At 37.5% G+C, this 21871-nt stretch overlaps 1 protein-coding gene across 1 annotated transcript; it reads right to left on the minus strand.

Annotated features, from left to right (window-relative positions):
* Positions 1-16804: 16804 nt before the first annotated feature.
* LOC113782550 lies at positions 16805-20854 on the minus strand. The gene has a single exon (XM_027328436.1). It carries the CDS (start codon positions 20852-20854, stop codon positions 16805-16807), a length of 4050 nt encoding a protein of 1349 aa, XP_027184237.1.
* Between the last annotated feature and the right edge of the window lie 1017 nt (positions 20855-21871).

Below are 21871 nucleotides of genomic sequence, written 5' to 3' on the forward strand. Positions count from 1 at the left end.
TACTTATACTAACCAAGTTTAAAAGAAATTCTCTTTAATTAATTCACTACTATTGCACGAATATGTACCAAATATCTAACATGAAGTAGCAACCAACAATGTTTAATTAATAAAGTGTGCAGTTCCCTCCCCCTTATACCCACTATTCCTTTTTATTATTATTATTTTCCACTTAAATGCGATTCTCTATGTATATAGATGTCAAACCATATTAGAACCTACTTAATTAGAGATCTATGGGAGTATTTATTAACTATCGAACATGAGACAAAGACGGTTGCCAGTTCAACCGTTCTTGAACAATGTAATTTCTTTTGAATATTTTGTAATTCTATGTAAATTTCTTGTACATTTTTACAACAGAGGTGTGATATTGTGTTCCTGTTCTTGTGGATCTCATATGTAATAATTCATCTCTGTTGTTAAATTTTACAAGTAGTTCATATAAAATTACACATTGTTCAAAAAATATTTCATCATTCCGAACAGTTGTTATTGGCAACCATCCAGGTCCTGCATCCTCAACTATCTGCAGTTTATCTTAAAATATATTTGATATCAAGAAGTATAGTTAGCCATAATCACTCAAATATCTCATAATTTTGAAAGAATCCTTCTTTAGAGTTACATGAAAGTATTTCTCAACTATCAGTAATTTATTTAAAAAAAAAATTGCTATCAAAAAATATAACTAACCACAATCACTCAAATACCTTGTAATCCTGGTAGAATTTTGTTGCACTCCTTATTTCATTCGTGTAATTTACAATGACTCACTTTACTTATCTTTTATCTTTATGTGTGTCTGTTTACTATGATGTGAATGCCCATCCACAGCCAGTAATACATTCTAAACTGTATGGTATCACTGCTATCCTACAACAAGAATGATAAAAGCAAGTAATGATTACCTTCATACTCTTCCTGTTATTTTATATGCCGATAAACTTTCCAAGTCATTTAATTCGTCTACTAAGTCAAATTTACAAACACTTGGCACACATAAGTTCCTTGTGCATATCTCCCCCAAGTTGGCTCTTACTATATCTATATACCTTAGGTGACAAATCATTAGATGTAGTTCAGGACATGGTTCAGTGACATTACCTTCGTCGAATTGGGCCATTATGTTTCACCAACGTTAGATGGCACAGTTGTTGTTAACCAGTTGTTCGACAAAACCGGAGACTATTGTAAATGTATTTCCTCCATTCCCTTCTACTTTGCCGCCTGCCCTGGAAAGGATGCAGAGAAATCGTCCTAACAATTTTTAACCTCATTCAATTGTTGCATTCCCTCCCAAAGATGTCTACAAAGATAAATTGGTCATTCAATCTTTACACAAAATGCCTCACGAGCTTGGCTTCCTCTCAATAGATTTGGCCTCCTTTCTTCTTCACATAAACGTGCCCTAAATTTCTCCTCCCATTTCAATGTTTGCATTTTTATCTCTCAATTATTTTTGGCAAATATCCGTAGAGATGGCAAGACTTATTTTGGTGTACAAAAGAATGAATCCATGTTTTCCTGACTTTTTCTTTTCATTTTATGAAGTTGATTCAAAATTTTGCATTTGATATTTGAATTTTGAATCAATCTGTTTGCCCCAAACGGACACCATTAGGATTTCAATACATTTTTTACTTTTTTATTCTGCCCACTTAGTGAAATGATGTCGTTTTCCTTTACTACTGCTCCCAATATACGTGGTCCATTGCAGTCCTCTCATTTCCTTTTATGAGAGGACTGCTCAGGGATGGTCTGTCTGATGACCATCCATGCCCCAACTCCTAGACTAAGAGCTTAGGAACTTGCCAAAATGTTTGTGGTTACGGTTGACGTGTCATTCTAGGATTGGCTAAAAAGTTGTCGTCCTCCACAACCTGTGCACGTGACCGAACGCTTGCAAATTGGACTGTTCTGTGAGCCACCGAATGTTTTGCTTGCATGCAACCCACTCAAAAGAGTGACAATAATTGTCCTAGCATGTTCGTCGACCACATGTTCAGATGTGATTGGCTTCATGGTAACGTGGCGCGAGGTGATTGGTGGCAGCTTTGGTTTTCTTGCGTGTGAAAATTTTTTTCCCTTCGCCTTTCCTTCCATTTTTCCACCAGCTCTACCTTTGCCTTTCCCTTTGCCTTTCCACCAGCTCTACCCGCTCCAGACGTCCTTCTCTACCCACTCCAAACTGCTTTTAGACTGGATTATTCATAGTCAGTTTGCTTCTCTACCCACTCCAGCCGTACATTTCGTCCGCCGAGTCTCGAGGATTAGGTGCTTGTGATGATGAGACTTGTTGGTTGTCCCCTTATTTTTTCAAGCATATGGATCATGGGGTGGGCTCGAGGCAACAATTTTCCAAAAGCTCCATTCTTTCCATTCTCTTCCATCCCTACTTCCTTTTCCCCCTTGTCAAAGTTCATCCGAAGCCAACTACAGCTTATTCAAAAGATGGTCTTCAAGTATTTTCTGCTCTCTAACAACTATCCTGGAGAAACCAACAACACTTAAAACCCACCATTTTTTGTTCTATTTTTCAGGTATGTTGTAGATTTGTTCGTTTATTATTTTTCTCATTTTTTTCCTCGTATGCTTTTTTTGGAGCATGGCAAAACAAAAATAAAATTATCGAGAACAAGTTCTTTGTCGATGTATGTCGCTTTCTTTGGATTTGTTTTATCTTTTGCAGTGAACTCTCTAGCCAGACTTTCACTTAACATTCTGGAAGGAAGCTCGGTATGCTTCCTCCAAAAGATGATCTTCTCTCTGAAAAATATTTTGGAACAAACTAACAACACTCAAAACTCTCCACTTTTTGTTCCTTTTTTTTACCAGGTATGTTGTACATTTGTTACCCTTTTTTGCCCAATTTTTTTCCAAAATTTTTTTTTGTATGCTTTATCTGGAACATGATTTTTAAGAGAACAAAATCAACATTATCAAGAATATTGTTGGCGGATATCATTTCCTCTAAAATTTTTTTGTTTTCCTTTTGCAGTGGACTTCCTAACCAAACTCTCGCTTAGCATTCTAGGATAGAAGGGAAAAAAGTCAATCTTTTGCACTATAATCAGGTGTTTTGTAAGGATATCCTCTCTTTTATTCTGTATTTTTTTCTTGGCTACGAATCTTCTGGACATCAACAAGAAATTGGAGAAATGGATAGTTCTTGTTCAGGTCATTGAAAGGAGCCACTTTCAATACACTCGAAAAGCTCCACCTAGAAGACTTCAACGATTCATTCTTACTGATACTCAGGTATGTCACTAACTATTACACTTTTTTATCACCTACTATAATAAACAACTATAAACTAGGTCTAACTCATTAACATAGATTTAGTCTTCAATCTATACATCACTGATACAAATTAGAATGCTCCTACATGTTCTTATCACTTAACTCATTACTATACCTAATAAATGAGACATAGGATGTACATTACATCTAAAAAGCAGTAAATTAGTCATGACGGCAAATGTCATACATAAATGACAACAAGAATTTAGGTCAACCTTAAAATAATCACCTTGTGAATATGGAATCAACCCCGGATTGCAGAAACTATACAAAGTTAGCAGTAAAAGTTGACTATCAAGTACACTTCTTAGAAGCTAAAACTTTATGTCATGCTCTCATTATTTAGTTCTTAGAAACAGGGAACCAATATCTCTTACAACTCATTTTTAATTCATAACCATTTTACTATATACTTATTCATCCAAAACTATACATGTAGGACACACAATAATCTTGCCTTGTACTATACTAATGCAATTAGAAGCACTAAAAACAGGGAACTAAAGTCTCTGCAACAGCTTATAAGAATTGCATCTGACTCTTCAGAAATTTGTTAGTACCATACCAACGATACTATGTTTCTGGTGCAACTATTATCAATGTTGCCCCCACATATAGAGTGAACGAATATACCTATTTTTGGGTCCTTCACTGCTCAACTTTGATTAAGCATTACCTCGAGCCAATTCCTCCAATGATTCCATGTCCTTTGACCTTTGACAACCTCTTTCATGCTCATAAATATGCAGAATCTGACGCTACTCTCATAAGTAAGTACTATATAAAAAACATACCTCCACATAATTTTATACAACACTATATTCCTATAGACATTGATCTCTAACTTAACACTTCAAACTATAGGTGTCAAGGCACGGGTCATATATGCCTTCCCTCAAAAAGAAATAACTCCAAACTCAGTCACAAGAGACTTTGTGATTGTAAATAAAGAGTAAGATATTTCACTTCCTTCTACTATTTAACATATGTATTACACTTTAACATCAACTTTTCATTAAATCCTTTTTGTTCAAAGGAAAAAATTGATACTCCTTTCTTTGTGGCATGAGTTCCAACAATTTGAAGGCAACACGCTCGCAAATGCCATTGTCACTGCTCTTATGATCTTTGCTATGAGAGTAAAAGTTTCTGCCTGCAACAGTAAGCCCCCTACTGTAAGAATTCATTATGCACTCATTGTTTACTCATAAAAGTTTGCCTAATTATAGCGGTTAAATTCTTTTCACATCTTTTTTGGATTTTGGGGATTTGCTATTAGATTCCTTGGCTGATGATGTTATGTGGTTCTTGAGGTTATAGGGTACATGAATAGCATATTTGTTGGTAAATTATATGTTATGTTTGCCTGGCTTATTGATTGTACTATCAGTTTTGATTTGTAAATTAATTCATAATTCTTTTTGTTTAGAGGGTAAAGGTGAGCCTAGGTGTCCTTGCAAGGTATTACCTTTCTTTTTTCCCCTCATGTTATTAGCTTTTGGTGATGATTTATCTTTGGATTGATTGCTTAAAACTACTAGTCTTGTAAGTGTTTTAAGTTTTTGTCTAAACAAATAATGCATCTCTATGTATGTTTTCCTCTATGGGTTGACAAAATAACTTATTTTTCAAAAGAATCCGACTGTAATTTCTTTCAGATTTGATTAACTTGCAGAACTAACAAAGGGACACTTGGTCTATATATTTCAGCTATTTTCTTAGAATTCTCATGTTTTGTTTCCTGGATGGTTCTTCTTCAAACTATTTGGTTTGTGGTTTTTTAAACTTGCAACATATTAGAGTTACTAGGGTAAAGTTAAAACCTTTAGAGATAAGGGATCTCAGAAGAATCCGAGTGTAATCTCTCTCAGATTTGATTCTTGCAATATATTAGAGTTACTTGGGTGAAGTTAAAACCTTTAGAGATAAGGGATGTCATAAGAATCTAAGTGTAATTTCTCTCAGATTTGATTAACTTGCCGAACTAACAAAGCGAGACTTGAGCCATCTATTTCAGCTTTGATTTAATTCGCTGCTTTAATAGGTCTTTCATTAATAACAATAGGATTATCATGCATTCTCATCAATCCACTAGTCCATCAATTCTTCATACACACATATAATTAACTCTACAAGCCTTAATTAATAATCCTAATTACTTCATATCCTAAAAATAAAATACAAGTATAGCATCCACAAATAAAAAGTTAAGATTTTATTGGAAGCAAAGCATACAAGGATCCAGTATTACTACTCCTACCACCAAATCAAGAAGACATCAAGACCATTCATGATGCAGTGATCTCATTTGGAATAGTAAGAATAGTCTAATTTCTTTCTCTAACTAATCAACATAATCATTTTACACTTGAAGTTTGCATAAAATAAGATACTAATGTACTAAAGATTTAATTGATTTGCAACAAAAAACAACATGGATATGCGACAGAATACAATTAACATTTGGCCAAATGCATTTTTGGTTCAATGCATGCTCAAATTGTTTGAAAATTATTGACGTAGTGTGACGACTCCACCTCCCCCTAGGGCATACCCCAGGGTTTAGCGGACCGCCTGCTCAACTCTCGCCAGGACTCACTCACTCACTCACTTTGAATAAAATAGGTTACAACCTCACGAGTAAAGGAAATAACAGTTTCTAAATTTGGAACGTACAAACACATTCATTTCTATTTCAATCATCCATACAATCCCAAATATATCAAAAGATATGAGTTTCAGATACATTCAACCCTAATCGAGCACTAGCGCGAGTACAATCGCAAAATTTCAAAAACTAAACTATGCTAGTCTGTACCAATCTTACGCCCTCACTCGTACCCCTTATAAGGAAAACAAATTTAACGGAATAGGGTGAGTTAAACCTCAATGAGGTTCCAAATAGCAAGTTGATCATTATTCAAAGTGTCAGTATCAAAGTAGCAAAGTAGCGAGTATAACAAGTTCATAAAAGTAAGCAATAATACTTCAAATAGCAAATCTCAAAATGAGCGAGTGTAAAATTCTTTTTCTAAAAGAAACAATAACACTACGAATAACAATCAACGTATAAGGATATAGATGGCTCTCAGGAGCCAAATTCTCGTTGCTTCACCAGAGCTTGATCAAGTAGTAGTTGACACCCTGTCAACTTTCGAGTAAAGTAAACAATCTAGTAGTGTTTCGCTTAACACCAACCCATCCATTATTCAACCCCCTTACCAGGCCCGAACACTAGGGGTGGCAATTTCCGACACGACTCGAAAACACGACATGAATCTAACACGAAATTAATGGGTTTGGGTTGAGGTTTCGGCGGTTCGGGTCAGAATCGGGTCGAATCCGATGAACCCGAAAAGAAAACAGGTCAATTTCGAGTCAACCCGTGGGTGACCTGATATGACCCGATATAATTCCTTTACGAATTAAAAATAATTTAATAAACATAAAAATTATTTTATTTAACTAAACTAAGTTATTTTTTTTTTCAAAGGCATTAATTACTTAATCCTAAATGAATTTATTTAACTTGTGTGAAGTTGAAATTATTATATTTGGACAAATAATATATTATATTATTTTTTACTTTTATACTGTTTTAATTTATTTTATATTTGGTTTGGGATAAAACACTTTTATGGTGTTTAATTTATTTTAGATTTGGTTTAGAATTATTTATTTAAATTTTTATTACTTGATTATGTAATTAATTTTGTGAGAAATTGATTTTATTAGAAATTACAGTGATAAATTAAAATTAAGTTTCGGGTCATTTCAGATCGACCCACCAACCCGAAATTTTCAAGTTCGTGTCAGGTATCCTGACTCGTTTCAGGTTGGCGGGTCAGCGGGTTTTCTGTTATACCCGGGTCTCAATCCGACCCGCCAACCCGATTGTCACCCCTACCGAACACCAACTAAACACTGGTAGTAATACTCGAGCATACCGATTAGATGAGGAGGTATCATTCCACTCGACAAAACAAGAGACCCATGGTTCATTATCTAATCGACCAAACCCTTGCCAACTCGACTCGATTAACTAACCAGTGGGGTTTGGGTTCCCAAGTAGTCAACATAGTCGATGACCAATCGACTTAATCAAGAGAAAAAGTACGGAGGTGGGAATGAGAAATACCTCCCACTCGGATCGAATGTGGTACATACTGTCGCTCAGCACTTACAAGTCAAACACAAGTACAAATACAAGTACAGGTCAATGCAAATCAAGTTACTTGTACAAGCATGAATGAGATATCAAGTGTTTAGTTGAGTCAGGTCAAGTGCGATAAAGTACACACTTGTCCGACCAAACCAAGCAAATCTTATCCGATCACGTTGGTAAAGAATTTAATCAAGTATCAAGTTCAATCATGTATTTGGAAGCACTCACCAAAGGTCTAATGCTTTTCAAAATCACATTCATGTACAACTCCTTTGTTGGAGTCTAAATCTGCGATAAAATATCATTTAGGACTGTAAAACTCTCTAGAGTTCGAAATATAGGAGTTTCGCTTCAGAAAATCAAATAAATGAAACTCATTTAAGTAGTATTCATTTTGCTTATCACACCCTAGAAAACTCATGATCGCTCTTTTAGTTTCGGAAGCGGTTAAAACGTTTAAGTTCGTAAAGTGGCTAAAAGACAAGGAAAACATATTCCGAATGGTCGCTACTTTCACTTTTCCAAGGGTACGAGTTTCGGTCAAATTTTAACTTATATACCTCTACGAAAGAAAACTCGAATATCATAGACAATCCCAATTCAATTCGACCTCAAATCTTTGCTCAAGTCGCGAGTACACACGCTTAACCCTCGAGTGAAAATTTGGACGGCACGCCCTTTGTATTTAGCTATTTTTCAGTCATTTATGGCTTTATTATTTTTCTCAACTCAGCCCAAATTCACACATAAGCAATCTTAACACAATAGCCTTTCAACTAGGCTTAATTTCATCCAAACACAAGGCAATTCTAGCAATGCAACCATCAAAATCAAAGCTGGAAACCAATTTTAAAGATGAATGGCTAAGTAATAGGTTTGACATCTTTCGGCGTTTTGGTCACAGTTGAAGCTACGCTTATCAGATTGGGGTAAATTTTATGGCGTTTCAAAGCTAAGATAGAGACCTACATTTCCTATGAAGACATCGACACCCAGTTTCTGCATGTTCAAGGTCAAAATGTGAAATCTCAGAGAAAACAGAAAACTGTCCGTTAAACAGGCATTTGGGCAGTCAGGAGTATTTTAGTCATTTCACATGCTACAGTGCTTCGATTGAACTGAAATTTACAGGCAGCTAGTTCACTCAATTCCCTACAACTTTCATGTTTTGAGCCAAACCTGATTCGGCCTTTATCATGGACGAACATGCAGGTCAGAAACAGAGCAGATTCCACTACAATTGCTGGAATTTGATGTTTCAATACTTAAAACTAACATTCATGCCTTGAATCACTACCCCAAGTCCCTATCCAAGCTCATCAACATCATATACTAGATAAATAACAATAATCACAACTGAAAATTACAAACCCTAGCTAAACATTCCACTATATCATCACAACTAGGAATTCAACCATCAAAATCCAATATTAAGAACTTCTATCCCCAACTTTAGTAAAATTAACAAAAGTAAAGCAAGTTCAAGCATGATACCTTCCCAAAGCCCCTTGTAAGTGAGAAACAAACCACTTTCTCCCCAAATTTTCAGCACCCCAAGTCTTCCAAGCACCAAAAGGAAAGGTTAATCGGTTTAGTTTTGTAGATTCCGCTCAAACAAATTTGATTCAAGGTGGAAGTTGCTAGTTTCTCTCTTGAACCTCGGCCAACAAGAAGGAAATGGAGCAGAATGGAAGCCAAGAGAAAGGTAAGAAGAAAGAAAATTGGTTTAGTCAAAGTTGGGTAGATTTCCGCCAAGTGTCGCCGCATGGTTAAATCTCAAAATTTTTCTTCGTTTCCTCTTTCTTTTGGTCAAAATTTTCGGCCACCTCTAGGATATTTTAGCATTGATATTTCTGAAATAAAAGCAAAGAGATTAAGATAATAAAGCGGTGTTCAAGTGGTGTATTCAATCGGTAGCAAACGGTGCACGTCGGTTCAAGCCGATTTTCTTTAGCTCGCACGTACTAATGTTTTAACTTATGATTCACTCACTTATTATTAACACTTCTAATCACACACTTTTTCTTATATAAAACTCACTCTTAACCACCAAATTTAATACACACACCTCCACAATTAATCATACTACCAGAATACGTGAAAACCCTAATTGCCCTAACTATAAAACTAAGGGAGAATTTTAAGAAAATATGAGCGAATTTTCCAGTCGTCACACGTAGACACAAATTGGATCATAAAATGTTCATCATGTAGACAAGAAGCTAAAGTAGAGCTAAGGTAGCCTTTTATAGTTAACCTCTCAAAATTTATTCTATCACACTCTATATTATACAATCAATTAAAACTCTTATGTTTCACTTACGATGTTGCATTGGAGTAACATTGACTAATTCAATGGCAAGATTTCAATGCTTAATATCTGGAAATGAAGCAAAAAGATTGATACAATTGACTGCTACCCAACTTAAGGATGCAGAGGCACATGTACTGCAGTAAACTTCACTTTTAAATTGCTAGTTACCACTTGCACATAGAAATAAAAATTTATAAACACTTCATCACTCTTTTGATCTCAGGGAATAACAATGACCCAAGAACTTTTTGGCATCATGAGAAAGTACAAGCCAATCTATTTTCTCAAAACATATGAGACAACTTCAAAGGAGAAACGCAATCATCAAAGCGTACAGCATAGATGAAGTCCACAACATACCATTGGCTCTACCAGATCCACCAATAACTTTCCAAACCTCAAAAGCTGCAACATCATCAAGCACCAAACAAAAGCAGCTAGCAGAAGAGCAAATGTTCACACCAATAACAAAGCTGCTACTCGAAGAAATAGCTGAATCAACTGAGCCAAAAAAAAGCCTCATCTCTGAATCAACTGCTACAAAAAGAGCCCTCACATTCACTAAAGTAGAGGCTCACCAAATAGTTGCAGCAACTACCACAGCAGAGAGCTACTAAACAATTGAAGACTTCGCTACCCCAGCTTCATCAAAAACCACTTCCATGGATAAAGCCATTGCCAACCCAACAAAGAAACCAAAATAGCAAGAAGGAGAAAATTAACCTCTCATCAACTCTCACTAAAATCTTTTGATGTTGCTAGAGAACTATTTAGCATTCAATGTGCAGGTCTATCATGCCTAAAGCGTAGTGTTAGAAGCCATTGCTCCAATATATTTTGATAGAGCAATGCATTCTAATACTTAGACTTACTAGGACCTCCCCTAACTACTAATGACTACTATTAGTATTGTTTATGACTCTTTGAAGCTCAAAATGTAGTATTAGAATCCACTACTCCAATATCTTTTGATAGAGCAGTGCATTCTAATACTTATATGTGATGTAATTTTCTCTAGCAACTTGAATCTCTGATTTGGTGTAAACAAGTACAAATATGTGATGTAATTTGCATGCTCTCAATACTTTTTAAGGCACTAGATGAAGAGTTTACTTTTCTTATAAGTTTAAAATTTATATATGCTTCTCCATCCATTTGCACATGAAAGTCAAAGACCTATCCCAAAGTATTAGCCCAGTACATTAGGCTTTGGTTGTGCCTAGCACAGTCGAAAAGTTTCTAATATCCAACAAAAATTAGTAATCTTTTTAAACAAAAATGATTCAAGTATGCCTTATCACGGGAACAAGAGGGATGGGTTGAATAGTACGGGAGTAAAGAATATATATGAGAGGTCCCAAGTTCGAGACCTCCCACCTACACTAACAAAAAAAAACTATGCCTTATCACAAAATATTGACCATTACCATAAAAATGCAATGTGGTAAATGAATGCTATAAAATATATAACTAAAGACTATTACAATATAGAAATTACAAAATTTTCTCCAAAAATATGCAAAAATGTATATTTGACAATCATTGGATATTAAACTTTAGTTCAAAAGTTATTCTGGATCAACTGTTGTGGTTTTTCAGATGGAAGAAATGCAATTTTGGTTCCTAAACTTCGGCATAGGAGCGATTCCAGTACTCAAAGTTTGGATCAAAGCAAATTTGGTCCCCAATATTTCCAATTAAACTACATTTAAAACGATTTACTGATTTTTTACAATTCTTTCCAGAATCACTTTCAATCACAATGATGCGTGATCTTTGCCGAAAGTTTTTTTTTAACATGAAAAAATGGCTAACAATAAATCACGAGATTAACGATTAATACTCTCATAATCACACGCACATTCCTTTCTTTAGGGTTTCTAAGTATACTAAAGGAACTACAATCTGAATTCAAAAATTTTTTTTTTTAGGGTTTCTTAGAGAATAATACACTTGTGCACTTTTTTTTTTTGAAGGACTTAATGCACTCATTTTAATGTTCCCAAAGTTTAACACTTTTCATTGGTCAAAAAAATACTTTTTTATGTCAACTATGATGAATGTCAGCATCTATGCGAAACCTACAAAAATTGCTTAAGCATTCCATGATGAACTTGCTCAAGCATTCCAGCTGGATTGATCCAAGTTTAAAAAGTAAGTTTCAAGAAACCTTGCAACGGCAGGGAAATGTAACAATTTTGCAGATAGAGAATTGGGAAATGGAGTGGAGATGGATATTTTGGGGAAGGCAAAGTAAGGCAGAAAGAGGGATTTGAAACGAATTGTTAGGATTTTGGAAGAAGGAAAAGGGAGGAATCGAAGTTGGGGGTGACAAGGGTGGCTGGGTAGATTCTTCTTCTTTTTTTTCTTTTTTTTTTGAGGGGGGGTGCGGGGGTGCGGTGGGGAGGTGCTTTTGAATTATGTGGTACCTAATAAAATGGAAAATATGATTTTATTACCAAGAAATTTGACAATAGACATAAATTATCACCGTAAGTTTTCATTTGAAATTTAATCACTATTTAAAAAAACTTGTCCATTACAATTAAATACGATAAAATTATGGAATACTGCTGCGGACATGCCAAGGGACTTCAGCTACACTGGTGAGGATTCAAGTTAAAAGCGTTAATAAATCACAAGCATTCTTGAAATGGCCAGAAAACGTAACCTTTTTTCAAGATGACAGACAATTGAGAGAGGCCAAAAGAAATGAAGAAGAGGAAACGATAAATTATCCACACACACATACACATATACAAATTCATACATACATACATGCATACATACATACATATATATATATATCGTCCATTGAAATGCATGAAAAGGAACAATTATTTTGTTCATGATTAACAGTCATTTTGTTCATGATTCTCTAAGGCTGGATAACAACATCAAAGACGAGATAGCCAGTTTTATGCCATGAGACAAGAAAGAACACTTTTTGAATAACTTGTTTCAAGTAGATATGGCCTTCAAGCTCCGTGTCGACAATGCTGTTCTTCACTACACCCTCTAGTGTAGTTATTCACTGGTTTTCCAGGTTTGCAATTCTTTTGGCTGCCAATTCTTGCATCGCAAGGAATTGAATTCCTCTTCAATGCTGGGTATGAGATTGGAACTGGCCTTGCTAGGCAAGCACCAATTAAAAGTACAACAAAACAAAACAAAAGCGCTTTGCTTGATGTTGCCATCTTTGTCAGCGTGAATCGTTTCCAAAATGTTCCTTACAAGAGGATTGAAAAAGTAGCATGCTTTAAATGTAGCATGCTTTAAATGTCTGGAGGTTTAGCTTGTTTTGTGGAAGAGTTGAGATGTTTTTGCATGACCTTCCATGCAATCGAATTCTAAACATACGAGTACAATCTGAGTTGTACGAGCGCATTTAACGGTGCCAGAAACGAAATCTTTCCAAAGGAGAGCAATAATCGTCATATTTTAAAAGATTTTTCTGAAGGTTGACCCAAGACGCTCATTAGTTTACATAAATTATACTTAACTTTTCATATAAAATACACACACACACGCACTAAAATTTGGGGTAATTTTTTTATGTAATATTAGTGTATACACGAGCAGTATTGAATATACACTATATACTTTAATTTTAAATTTAAAATTCAACGTTTATACATATGATATACATTCATAACTGTTAGTATAAAAAATTTAACATTGACAATGTACTTGGCTGCTTATATTGGCAAGAGTAAGGATCTTGTGTACATTATACAGAAACTAAATTGGAAGGAATTCATAACATAAGGACGCAAAGAGTTTGGATATATATATTTAGCTAAATCTCCAGGACTGCTTTAAAAACCACAGCTGTAAACCATCAAAATCCGAAATCTTTTTAACTTTAGCTAACCTAGCTGTAGAATTATTTTTTACAAAAAAAAAATAAATTGTGTAGTTAATTCACTTAGACTGTTTTGAACATAGCTGTAAAGTGTAAACCATCAAAATATAAAATCGTTTTCGATTTAGCAAACCCTAACTTTAAAACTCAGTTGCAAAACCAGTTCGGTGTTGGTTCATTATTTGTATGAAGAACAAAGCCAAAACACAATCTGGTATGACAATGCACAATCAAATTAACACCAAAAAGCCTATAAAGAAAGCCCAAAAATCTTCAACAAAGGTGACATTGTTTAGCCCCCTTTCACTACCATTAGATCCTACACTTCAACTTGATTATAAACCTTTACATGCAGGATTTTCTGTTGCTAACGGTGGATCCAAATAAAAGAGGTTTTTGACTGTCGTGATTCAAAATCAGTTTAAAATCGATATATATTTATGGCTGCAATTAGGAGCTATCTTTATATTGCATTTAGCATATTGGTACTGCAATTGCCTAGCATTTACCTTTATGTATGTAGTGCTCAAAAAGTTGTAAATGAATAAATAAAGAAGTCAAAAATATTACAGACAATTGAATGAACAAATCAATCAAGTATAGAAACTACATTCACACGTTAAATTTACTACGTGGCATTATAATTTTAATAAACGTCTAACACTGATATTCTTTAGAGTAAATCTTATATACACTTACACTGTATGTAATATCAATATTAGATATATGGCACATAAGTAAAATTTGAATTTTAAATTTAAATTCAGATAAATTATCATACATCCAATGATAACGATGTATACACTGTTAATTATACAAAATTAACCATATTCTTTAATCCTACATTTTCTCGATTTTTTCCTTTTTGAAGAATTGACTAAGTCCCTAACATGACTTTCATATGATATTTATTTAAAAGTACATGCAACGTGGTCGTAGATACCTATGTAAACAAAGAAACTAGAAAAATAAAAATAAAAAAGCTGCCAATTAAATTATAGAAATCGTGTTTGGGAAAAGGGATGGACATTTTCAAAGTCAACAGTCTATAGGTTGGTGACAAAATTCAGAAATTACGATTCAGATCAAGCCACAAAATTTTGGACCAGGGGCATGCACGGTCATCACTAACAACCATTCGAAACAGTGTAAGGATTTTTGGACTGTAATTCAAATTAAACAGCTCATACATTCTTACAACAGACACTCAATTATTATGTATGGATTCATATGAACGGTAATAGAATATTACACTTTCATTGTAAAGATGTACTATCTGTTTAATTTGAATTACACCATTTCGGACAGTTGTCACTAACAACCACCCGTACTCCTGGTCCCAAAATTTTGATAGAGTAGTACCTAAATATTCGCGGTTGCACTGGCAACAAATCCTATGGTCCTGCCTGTCCCTCTCCCCTCCCCCCCCCCCCCCCCCCAGCCGCCCATGCTTTGGACTCTAGCTTTGTTTCAGTAGTAACACTGATATGTCCTAGCATAAGCCTCATCTGCTTAAGCGGATTCTGCCTTACCCAAATTTAATCTATAATGTGTGTGGGGTTCTTTGTAGCTTTAGCTGCGTATGCTGACTACGTTGGCCTTAGCTGCCTAAAGGTTTTAGAATATGGAAATATTGTCTGCATTCGAGAATTTCATGGTAGGAGAAAAATACTTCTTGATAAAGTAACTCAGAAAGGAAAAGTAAAAGATTCATTGGAATTCTCCAGTGCCATACATTTGCTTTGTAAGATGCAGTTTCATATGAGCGAAAAATATAGGATGATTTTGGTCCAAGAAAAAAAAGAGAAAACCAAAAAAGAAGCTCCTACGATTAAGTTATTAACCAAATTAACCGGTTCCAAATCAGGAAATTTAGCTATATGCAGTTCACTTGCATCTGAACAGTTTGTTTCTAAATCTAATCCTTAACTAATCATTTGAGTTTTGCTGTTAAAACAGCCAGAAAAGAACTGAGCATACAAAAAATAAAATATAGCATTTACGATTGGAGCATTGGTAACATGCATGGACATACAATTCTACCGACACAAGATTCTAAGCAACCAAGTATAAAGTTGCACGTTATTTCTATTAGAACCCAATTTTCAATTTAAGTTAATCTTTCAATTTGACAATGACGTTTTTGGGCAGCTGCGTAGTTAACAGGTTTACATGGATGACTAAGAAACAATATTATTTGATTACCGATAAGGTTATCTTATGTTTAACATTGAGGTGGCATTTATATCTGTATTAAAAGGGGTACAGATGACAAATAACTAAGATATATTGAGTGCAACAGCTATATTGCATTTAGGCCTGTCAACGGGGCGGGTCCGGACCGGAATTCATTATTCCGGACCCGGACCCGGCATACTAAATCGGATCCGGATTCGACCCATTTACCCAACGGGTTTTCTACTCTATGTTCCAGATCCGAATCTGACGGGTCTCGGATCCGGATCCGGGTCTACCCGAAAAAAATTATGAAAATTTACAATTTTCTAATAAAAATTGAAAAAAATATATTTGTACACTAATTTCTAACTAATACAAAAAAAACAAATAAGAAAATAAGTCAAATTGACTTTACTCAAAAACATCACCCTAATCAAATTATATTGATAAATATACATATTTTAAATTATTAATCCATTTATATCCAGATCCGGGTCTAATACGGATCGGAATACTATATTCCGTATAGTATCCAGGTAACGGAATTAAATCCATACCCATACCCGCAATAATTTCACGGATCCGGGCCGGGTTCGGGTCTAGACCCGGACCGTTGACAGGCCTAATTGCATTCCCTAATTATGCAAGGAACTAAGTCCATTACACACTCTTGAATTTGTATCACTTTTTTTTTTTTTTGACTCTAATTTTTTTTTTTTCATAAAATTTTATTATTTTATAAAAATTTCGGCAGAATTTCCCCTTATAAAAGGACGAAACTCCCTGCCATCAAACCACAATTTGACAATAAATATACAATATAGCGAAGGATTAAGCACTGAAAATCTGATACTAAGATTAAATCTTCCGTTGTCCATATTAGGATGTCTTCCAGTGAATCTGAATGTTGATCCTTGAAGCTCAGCGGTTAATCTTGTCACTTTCACCTGCATTGGTCTTTTTTGCTTCTTATTCCCATTCATGCCAGACACCGTGTACGAAACGTAGGAAGTCCCAATCGATCTAATCTAATAGCCCCCCTGACCAATAGTGGTAAATCTGAAAATGTATTAAACACATGACCTGCGCAAGCATCAGCACCAAAATTTGCCAGATGATCTGCCGGTGTGTTTGCTTCTCTGTAGCAGTGTGTGATGGATTGGAAAGACTGCTTGAATATCATCAACTCATCCAGATCTCTCTGTAGACGCCAAGGACACGCACTAGTCCCTTGAACAATCTGAACCAGGGTGAGAGAATCTGCCTCTAAGTGTAACTCCAAGTACCCTCGAATCACACAATGTCTAACTCCCCATAACAACGCTCGAAGTTCTGCTTGCATGCTAGTTATCACTCCGAAGGGCTCCGCGTATCCAAATACAAAATTTCCTCGACTGTCTCGCACAAGTCCACCCCCCCCACTCCTTCCTGGGTTTCCCCGAGAGCATCCATCTGAGTTCAACTTATAACCTCCACACGGAGTTACCCAATAAACTGGCTTAATAATCATCCGCCTTTGATGACTACCCAACTCGAGAAGTAACCCTTCCCATGTAGGAGCAGAACACTGCACCCCCGGGAACCGTGATTGAAGAAAATCATGAAGAAGCTGAACAATCCGAGTCACCGTATCCCTTATCCTCATCTTCCGATCTTCAAACACCCCTTCATTCCTTATTTTCCACAAAACCCAGCATACTACCGAAGGAAGTATATTTTGTAAAAATTTTACACGGTCATTAGTTCCCCTCCTTACCCAACAAGACCACACCATGTGACGTGTTGTATGCACCCCACTAAATTCACCAGCAGTACTCTCGAAGTGACGCCAGACCGATCGTGCCCCTTCTCCTGAGCAAAATACATGATTCAAGGCCTCTTCCTGAGGGTTCTGACAACAGAAGCATTTAGATGGGCCATAGACCCCAAACCTCTTTAGTCGATCCATAAGAGGGAGCCTCCCCTGTAGTAGTCGTAATATAAAAAAAGAGATCTTGACTGGAAGGCCTTGCTGCCATATACGGGCAAAAAGCCAAGAGGTGTCATTGGAATGACTGATCAATGAGTAAGCCGATGCAGTGGAAAAAACACCCGAGTTCGTCAATGTCCACACCATTCTGTCATTGCCCCTACCTGAAGGAGGATCAAGCTCTAGAACCTGCCTAACCAGTTCTCCATCTAAGAATTGATGGAGCATGCCCACATTCCAGACCCGTCGATCTACAAAATCAACCACGGAATGATCATGGAAGACATCCACCTTGTTGCAAAGCGCTCCTGACCCCATCCAATTGTCATGCCAAAAATCCAAAGCACCCTCACGAACTATCCAAGTAATATTCTCCTCCCCAAAACGCTGCATTGTGACCATCCTCCTCCAAGCCTGGGATCCCCGATGACCAATATCAGCAAGACAAGGGTGCTGCCCTGCACAATACTTTTGGAGCATAAACTTTGCCCATAATGATTGCTGTTGCCGGAATTTCCACCAGAGTTTAATGGAAAATGAGTCGTAGACCTGCATCAACCCCCGCAGGCCTACACCCCCTTCATCCTTCGGCCGACACAGATCTGCCCAACTGATCCAATGGTACTTGTTCCCCAAATTCAAGGATCCCCACAAGAACTTGGCAAACAATTTCTCTAGGGCCATCAACATCCCTTTTGGAGGGGACGCGGCTGCCAGCAAATGAATTGGCATAGAGGCTAACACGCTCTGAATCAATACCACCTTGCCCCCTGATGATAAAATCTGGTTCTTCCAAGACAAAATGCGATTCGCCACCGCATTATATGTATCCGTATAGTAAATCGTCTTACTCCTTCCGTCATATAAGGGACAACCAAGGTACCGTATCGGAAATACTCTTCTATTATATCCCAATACCTGGTTAACAACCGCTGTCCTCTGAGCTGGTGAGCGTGGATGAGTAAGGAAACAACTCTTCTGAGGGTTGAGCCGCTGACCTGATACCTCACTATAATCTTCCAGAACTCGTTTAATCAAATGTAGGGATGACCTGCTGCCACTAGAAAAGATAATCACGTCATCGGCGAATGCCAAATGCGTAATTATAGGACAATGAGGAGGCACTTTAAACGGAGTAAATCCTCTCTGTGTGGGTAGCTTGTTGAGGGCTCGAGACAACAACTCAGTTCCAATAACGAATAAGGCTGGTGAAATGGGATCTCCTTGCCGTAAACCCCGTGAAGATTTGAAAAAGCCGTGTGAACCGCCATTTACAAGCACCGAAAACCAAATATTCGATATTAAGCGCCATATCATGTCTATCCAAGTTTCACTGAACCCGAAATACCGTAACACCTGTAGTAGAAAGGGCCATGAGACTCTATCATAAGCCTTCATCATATCTAACTTGATGACCACGTTGCCACCCCGATTTGATTTTTTAATATCCGCTACTAACTCTTGGGCTAACAAGAAATTATCTGTAATCTGCCTCCCTTGGACAAACCCACTTTGCTGTGGAGATATAATCCGGGGTAATATTATCGCCAATCTTGTCGATAATAGTTTGGAAATGATTTTGTTAGTGAAGTTACATAGACTGATTGGCCGAAATTGCTTGAAATCTTGGGGGTTCTCCACTTTGGGTAACAACACAATTGAAGTAGCCGTGATACTCCTAGGTAGTTCAGCGCCGCAGAAAAAGCTGATAACCGCACGGTATATATCCAAAGCCACTACCTCCCAAGCAAAGGTAAAGAATTTCCCTGTAAACCCGTCCGGCCCTGCTGTGCTCTCTCCGTCCATAGCAAAGACTATGTCTTTAACTTCTGTAAGAGATGGAATGTCCGTTAACCGTGAGTTTTCTTGGTCCGTTATCAATTTCGGTATGATCTGCAGACCAGTAAGGCAAGGAAGGCCCCCCTCTGCTGTGAAAAGCTCCTTAAAGAAACCCACTGCTGCTTCCCCAATCTGGCATTCCTCATCGATCCACTCTCCAGCGGTATCTTTGATCCGATGAATTACTGCCCTATGCCTCCTTTCCGTGACCAAGGAATGAAAATATTTGGTGTTCCTATCTCCGTCCGAGAGCCACCTTACCCGCGCCTTTTGTTTCCAAAAACCCTCCTCAACTATAAGCGCTCTGCGTAACCGAGCCCGAGCATGATGTAACTCGCTCCGCCGTTGCTCAGTAGGATCCAGGTCGTATGCTGTTTCAGCCTCTGTTACCATACGTTCGGCATCACGTGCTCCCTGAAAAATATCCCCAAATGTCGTTCTAGACCATTGCTTGAGGGCATTTTTAACATTCCTCAACTTCAAGGCCAATACTTGCAAAGGAGAACCATTGACTGGTTGAGCCCAACAATCCTTGATAACCCCCAGTAAACCAGGATGAGTAGTCCAGATGTTTAAGAAACGGAACGGCTTGGGTTTGTTATCTAGTTTCGTATCCACCGACAACAATAATGGAGCATGATCCGACGGGTCACGTCCTAAATGTTGCACCATGATTTGGTATGGAAGCTCTAAAGCACGCCCGCATAGAAGTAAGCGGTCCAGATGTTTCCATATCCGCGCCGTTCCCGAACGGTTATTACACCAGGTATATCTTGAACCAGAGAATCCCGCATCACAGACACCGGCCATCGTCATGAAATTCAAAAATTCTGATCCCTCCGACGGTCTAAATGGCAATCCACCCCTCTTCTCCTCGGTATTTATGACCACATTGAAATCTCCTATCAAAAACCAAGGGTTGAAGTCGGGTTTATCCCCCAAAAGTGCATTCCACAAGTTTTCTCTTTCCTGCTCCGTACACTTCGCATGTATACAAGATAAAGTAATGAAGTCTTGAAAAAAATGAGATTTAACTCTAATAGTTAGATGTTGGGGAGACTCCCCTGTAATCTGACACGTAAACAACGACCAGTAGAAAATCCAAACAGAACCCCAAAGATTGAACAAGCAACAATCCATCCCCAATTTAATTCTAATATTAGTGATTGACTCCACCCTCAATTTAGGTTCAACAACAACCACCAATTGAAGATCATACATTTTAATAAGTTTCCTTAATCGTCTTAAATTAGGAGCACGAGCTACCCCTCTTATATTCCAAAAAAGAAACTTAATCATCAGAAAGGACAGAAAAAGAATTTGATGAAGAACTAACCATGGAGCGTAGTGTTCTATCTGACGGGAGACCAGCTCGGAGACCACGTGACACCGTCTCCAAATGCCCGGTCTGTAGTGATGACTTCTCCTGTCGGACAAGGTCCTTGCCCCTAGGGGAGAGGGTACCTACCCTCCTTTGAGAATCCTGTATGTCATCAATATGTCCCTCAGCAGAACACACGACCACCCTCGCGGGCAGCGCACTCCCTGCAATCTCAGAACCTTCCTCTCCTTTCTCATGTCCCAGTACCACCTCGATACCTTCGACAGCCACCGCCCCACATTCCTCCTCCGTTTTCCTCTCATGCTGTGCTGCTATAGTATCAGAGGACTGCTGCACCTGGTCCTCTTGCTCAGGCTCGTGAGATGTACCACCTGGTGACTGATCATGAGCAACTAACTCTTTGCTAGCCACAACTCTATTAACTTCTCCCTTTGCCCCATCAATCACTGCATCATCTTGTATCAACCTTGCTGGGTTTTTTGTATTATCCTCCGAAGGCCCATCAGGCCCAGTAGTCTTGGCATGTTGACCAGAGGTTCCTCTCAATTCGGGCTTTAAAACATGACAAATCTCCACATCGTGACCTTGGCGGAAACAATGTGAGCAGTACCTTGGAAGGTTCTCAACCACCAGCTCTTGCCAAAAACCAGTATGATTTCCATTGCCAATCCAAACCCGCGACGGAGTCGACCGCAACAAATCCATCTCAACACACACCCGTGCCACACTTGGTCGTGACACCGCAAGGGTAGCCGCATCAACCAACAAAGGGTTACCCACCATAGAAGCAATCTGAAAAATCACCTCCTTATTGAAAAAATGCAGCGGGAGCTTTGGTAATTGAAGCCACAGCGGAACCACCGACGACTCCCTATCAACATGGAAGTCTGTGGTCC

Source organism: Coffea eugenioides, chromosome 9 (assembly GCF_003713205.1).
Source record: "Coffea eugenioides isolate CCC68of chromosome 9, Ceug_1.0, whole genome shotgun sequence".
Taxonomy (NCBI): domain Eukaryota; kingdom Viridiplantae; phylum Streptophyta; class Magnoliopsida; order Gentianales; family Rubiaceae; genus Coffea; species Coffea eugenioides.